At 33.0% G+C, this 6,312-nt stretch overlaps 1 protein-coding gene across 1 annotated transcript in view; it reads right to left on the reverse strand.

Moving 5' to 3' along the window:
• The window catches only part of LOC107729232 (histone-lysine N-methyltransferase SMYD3-like), a 181,466-nt gene that overhangs the window by 31,634 nt on the left and 143,520 nt on the right, over window positions 1–6,312 (reverse strand). Inside the window, exon 7 of the mRNA XM_016539664.1 lies at window positions 3,628–3,730. Within this exon, the coding sequence (XP_016395150.1) occupies window positions 3,628–3,730 (103 nt within the window). The remainder of the gene's footprint in view (window positions 1–3,627; window positions 3,731–6,312) is intronic.

Consider the following 6,312-nt stretch of genomic DNA (forward strand, 5'->3'; position numbering starts at 1 on the left):
AATATTTTAGATAGAAAAAATATACAAAAAATGGCCAAAAACATTTGAAAATATAATTAAGTAAATTTATTTAAAAATCTATATTAGTAATATATTTTGATCATTTTATGCTTATTTTGAGTTATATATATATATATAAAAAAAGTTTTTTTCCTTGAAGCTTGACAAATGAATCAGAAGCAACATTAACATGACTCATTTGATCGCAATGCCTAAAGTCATTTTTCCCTTAAAATTGGATGAAATATGTAAATAACCACATACATTTCCAAGATATAGCTGGACACCAATCAAATATGCAATATTGTAAGGTCATGTGACAACAGTGCAGCATATTACTGTTGTAAACATTTTTCTGCATGCTGCAAAATAATAGTATGCAGAAAGCAGTACATACAGCACAGTATGCAGAAAGAAATTTCACTTCCAACGCTCTGTGAGGTCAAATATAGAGAGCGAGAGAGAATTGAAAACAGTTATTCCAATGAATGAGTTATTGAGTGGAGAGAGAGAAAGGCAGATAGGAAGAGCAGAGTACATAAAACTAAACAATGAGTAAACACAGAAAGCAACAGAAACAGGAAGAGGAGAAAACGAAAAACAGATCCAAAATGAGTATGACCCTTATGGGCAAACAGCAGCGTGTGTACAGTGTGCAGATGTGTGTGGGTGTATGAATGATAATCACGCCGCGAGTGTGTGTGTGTGTGTAAACAGAGTCTGTGGGACGATGAGCGCTCATGTATTCTGCCGTCGTATATATCCTACACCTATAGTGTGAATTCTCATTACTTCCTGTGTACAGAGAGCTTGCTGGTAATTTCATTCTCCAGTTCACTTCCTCTCTCGACGTTCCCTCCCCCTGTCAAAGGTAAATTAAGCATGACTTCCAGATTTACTTTGGAATATCGAAACTTTCAGAGCAGAAATAAACAGAACAGCCGCATAATGAGTTTCTCTATCTTTGAGGCTAAAAACCACATCCAGCCACAGATCAGCCGAATGGATTCAGGTGTTAATGTAGATGAATAATGTATATGCATATCTTGGCTCTCTGCTGGTGGTGTGACGGATGTGTGCGGTCATGCAAATAGGTTTAAATGAGCTTTGATTAGTCAGGACTGATTGTTAAAGAGTTCTGCAGGACGCTCTGAATAAGAGCGGATGCTAAATGCAGTTAATGTACATCAGATGACTGAATTATGGTGAAGTTGATCTGGAAGGAGGCTCTGTTAAGTGCCTGCACTTGGGAAACTGTGGTGTGATGTGCGTAATTTAATGGCAGTTAAAATACTTTCTCCTGTTCCAGTTTAATATGAACAGACAACAGCAAGGAAGCTATTTGTGGGCTGAAAGTATAAACACTGTGGCTGCATGGCACTATGAAAATATTATATGTTTATTTGAGCAGCCTGACATTGCAACTTTTGGCTCAATCAATGCATGGAGTGAGTTTGGGGTAGGAGACTGTGCTATTATGATTACTAACAAAAACTGAATGAAAACATTTTTGTTAATGGAAATAGAAATTGAAAATAAAAATTAACATTACTGGGAAAAATTGAAACTAAAATACATTTTCATGACTCCAAAACTCAATAAATATAATTAAAATAACTAACTAAAGAAAACAACTAACTAAATATAAAAAAAATATAAATTGACATAATAAAAAGAATGATAAAATGCTAAAACTAAATTAAAACTAACAATAATAATAATTATTATTAATATAATAATAATAATTATTATTATTAATGAAAACTGAGTGAAAACATTTTTGTTAATGGAAACATAAACAGAAATAAAAATAAACATTACTGAGACAAACTAAAACTAAACTAAAATGATAAAACTAAATTAAACTTTCTTGATTCTAAAACTAACTACCGGTAAGTATAAATTGAAATATATAAACTAAAAAATTAAATAAAATAAAAAAATAAAAATAAAATAGAAAAATTATATATATATATAATAAAAATAATAAAATAAATAAATACAAATAAACAATAAAAACATGATAAAGCATAAACAAAAAACAATACAATTCTAAAACTAAATGAAAACTAACAGAAACAGTGAGAATTAATAAGAAATCAAGTTCAAGTTCAAGTTTATTTCTAAAGCACATTTAAAAACAGCTAAAAGCCGACCAAAGTGCTGTACACGGTCAATAGCACAAATACAATAAGTAAAATATTAATAGCATAATGTCAAATACACATAACATGACTATAACGAAATCAATTAATAAACGCCAAAGTAAAAAGATGAGTTTTTAGACAAGATTTAAACACATTAAAATCAAATTGATTTTGATGCCTGGAGTCTGAGGAGTTAAAAACTATGACCTCCGTTTTATCTGTGTTTAAGAAAAGAACATTTTAAGAAAGCCAGGATTTAACATCATCAAGACAAGCAGATAAAGTATTTACAGCACTTTCTTTTTTCCTAGTAATTGGTAAATATATTTGCATGTCATCGGCATAACAATGAAAAAAAAACTCCATGCTTTCTAAACAGAACCCAGAGGAAGTAAATATAGAGAAAAAAAGAGTAGGAGCTAAAATCGAGCCCTGAGGAACACCACATGTTGAAAGACCCAGAGATGAAGTACAATTACCTATTTTAACCCTAAATCTTCTATTAGTTAAAAAGGATTTAAACCAACTTAGAACAGCACCTCCCAGGCCTACAAAAGATTCTAATCGAGAGATAAGAATCTCGTGATCAACAGTATCAAAGGCTGAAGATAGGTCCAGCATTACTAAAATGACGGAATCTCCAGAATATGTAGCCATTAAAACGTCATTAAGAACTTTTATAAGAGCTGTTTCAGTACTGTGCAAAGATTTGAACCCAGACTGGAATGTCTCATAAATCTGATTATTTGTTAAAACGGACTGAAGCTGTAAACACACAATTTTTTCCATCACCTTAGAAATAAACGGTAATACAGATATTGGCCGAAAATTGGATAAAACAGTAGTGTCAAGTGAAGGTTTTTTTAGGATAGGAGAGACTGTGGCCATTTTCAGACTGTCTGGTATAAATCCAGATGACAAACATTTATTCAACAATGACACAAGCTCTGGTCCCACTGTGTCAATTATTTGTCTCAGATAGCGAGGGTGTATTATATCACCTGGAGAAGAGGAAGGTTTCAATTTAACAATTATGTCCTTCACTGATTGTAGAGAAACCAGATTGAAGGTAGTCCAGGGAGTCACAGATATCGTGCTTGTTTGAGTTTCATAGTCAGTGTCTTGAATCTGAGCCCTCAGATTAGAGACTTTTTCACCAAAAATAAATCAAATTATTTATTCATTACACTTTAATGTGTTTGGAAAATATGTTTGAAAAGTCATTGAAATTCCATTTAATGTTGAAGAAATGGCTAAAAAAATATTTAAAAAATGGCAACTGGTAATATCGTCCAGAGCCCTGTGACAGCAGAGACCCATGCTTATAATTTTCTCCCAGTTCCTATGAATTTAAAGAGCCCTGGGTCAGGGCAGAATAAAAATGACATACATTAAGAGAGAGAGCGTGAGACAGGGTAAAACGGACTAAGACTAAGATCTAAAGTGTGTGTGAGTGTGTATGGATGGACATGTGCTGTACCTCCTCACAGGGTCTGATGAGGCGAACGGCTCGCAGCGTGAGTCTCTTGCCCTCAAAGATCATGACACAGTTGGGCTGGCAGTCGTGGGTCAGCAGAGGCATGCTGTGACAGACAAACACAAAACAAACCATGTTTAAGCACAATTCACCAGCACTGTATCTCACTGGATCCTCGCAATCCTTAATTAGGCCTTCATGAGAATAAAGATCGGGACTAGTAAGGTTTTAGGACAGAAGCTGGTCGTTTAAGAGTAAGAGCAAAATTCACTTTACTAGATCATTTATTTCATGTAAAACAGAGAGCTCTGCCAACAATTTGTTAATTAGTATTAAAACAATATGATAATAAATAACTATTTAAATAAAGTGTTTTTTTTCTGTTTTTTGCACAAACCCAGGTTGATTTAACAAATTACACCCAACGGTGGTGGATTTAGGTCAGCCTGTCAAAACACAAAACTTCTACAAACTCATAACAGTTCCTAATTTTCTCACTAAGTGAATTATTATGTTTTAATTGTTTTTCTTCATCAAACACGGAGTTTAAATCAAACTGCAAATCCCTCATACTCTCGATTTCTCAATAAAACACAAGAACTGTAACTGCTAAATAATGGAACATAAATCAGGCATCACTAATTAATTAACTAAAGAAACACGTTGCTACAGTCAGGAGACACAGAAAACAAGCAAACTGACATGTTTGCCAGCGGGACATTTGTCCTCTTGAATGTGATATGATGTAACCTGCTGCCTTTCTGGAGAGAACAAACTGAAAGCGACAAGGCGAGAATGACAGCAATGAAAGACACTGATGTGACACCGATGATCTTTTTAAGACCCTTGTGCTTTAAGGTGAGATCATCTCTGCTGATGCTGTTAGTGACGTATATGGATGCTGATGTCACACTGGTTATTTACTATAGCTATTTTTAAATTTACAAACATGCATTTGGACAGACGTTTAAATTAATAATTCTTCCAATGTATGTATATACATGTAAATGTATTTTTCTATCTATCCATCCATCCATCCATCCAAATAAATGAAACAAACAAACAAACTATAACGAATAATTGTATAACAAACAATTTACTTCTGTGATGAATAATTTTTTTAGAAAAAATTATTTTTATATACACAATTTTAATTTACTACTTGTTTCCATTAATATATAGAGAAATGTATTTAATATTAATGTTATTTAATAATTTACTTTTTATTAAATAATTACATTTTTTAAATTTCATATATTTACTCATGTTGTTCCAAACCTATATTGTTTTCTTTCTTCTGTGAAACACAAAAGTAGATATTTTACAGACATTTTCCTAAGAGAATGTACAGTGATGTATAATGCCAAGCTCCAAAAAGAAAGAAAAGTTATATAGTCAAAATTAAAAAACGTCATATTAACAGAAGAAAAAAAAAAATGACAAAAGGGTTTAAAACAAAATGACAGTCAGTAAATAATGACATTTTCTATTTTGGGGTAAAATATTAATTTAATGATCAATAAATGCAAGTTATTTTAAAGTGCCCAACCAGTCTAAAATACAAGATTCTATGTTTGTGTAAATCATGTTTGAAGTCTCTTCATGTTAGTAGTACGTCCTTTCGGTGAGATTTTAGAAGATAGTGAGCTGAATGCATGTATTTACATTCACACAAGCATGACAGAACAAACACAGCAATTATAAATCAAGCACGAAAGCACAATTATCCTTTATATGCGGACAGGAATACATGCTATCCTGCTCTTCCAGGCTTCTGCTAATGCATCGGAAGTCATTCAAGAAGCCAGAGCAACAAATTACTTGTGTTTGTCATGGTCTGGGGAAGATTCAACAGTGCCTAAGCACAACGTATAAAGCAGGCTTAGAGCCGGCCCACCCAGCCGCCAGTAAACAGACGGGCCACGCTCTCACGGGACAATCTTTCTGCGTCATTATAATTTCTCTGAGACATCGACAACAATGTCTGAAGCCTTGATTCTGCCTCACATCCGATCTGAAGACTTCATAGCTCATATCTAAACAACAATTTCGACATCTGCCTTTCTGGTTATGTTTGTTCTCTGTAATCCCAGAGACTCATATTCATAGACGAGAAATGTTTCCCATGGATGGTGAATATAGAAGTCATGCCAGTTTAATGGCCCACACAGGGAGGCTAGTTCTAGATATTTCTAAAAACATTTTATCTTTAAATCGGAGATATTTTGCTCTCCCTTCACAGGTTGCTTTGCTAGAAAGATCATAATAATGCAATATCCCGTGATTAGCCAGCATAAATTATTGGATTATTAGCCAATGAAATGGCTTTGTGAAAAGACCATGGCAACAGGCCACACCCTCTGAGCTCTGATGATCAAGCTTCACACATCAGCGCATTTTCATTATATTGTTAAAGCCAGCTATTATTTTAAAAGGAATACATTAAATCAAATCAAAAGTAAAATCAAATGAGAGCACATTTGCATTTTAATCAAATCTGATTTTCACAATCCAAAATAGCAAACAACAGAAAGAAGTTCACTTAAATTCAAGAAAGTTAAATTGAAATAAAGCAAGTACTACTACTACTAACAACAACAACAACATCAAAAATTAAATGAATGTGGGTTTAATTTTTTCATTAAATAATTAAATAATCATTAATAATATACATTATATATATATATA

This window comes from Sinocyclocheilus rhinocerous, unplaced genomic scaffold, assembly GCF_001515625.1.
Source record: "Sinocyclocheilus rhinocerous isolate Xijiao unplaced genomic scaffold, SAMN03320098_v1.1 scaffold1268, whole genome shotgun sequence".
NCBI classification, from domain to species: Eukaryota; Metazoa; Chordata; class Actinopteri; order Cypriniformes; family Cyprinidae; genus Sinocyclocheilus; species Sinocyclocheilus rhinocerous.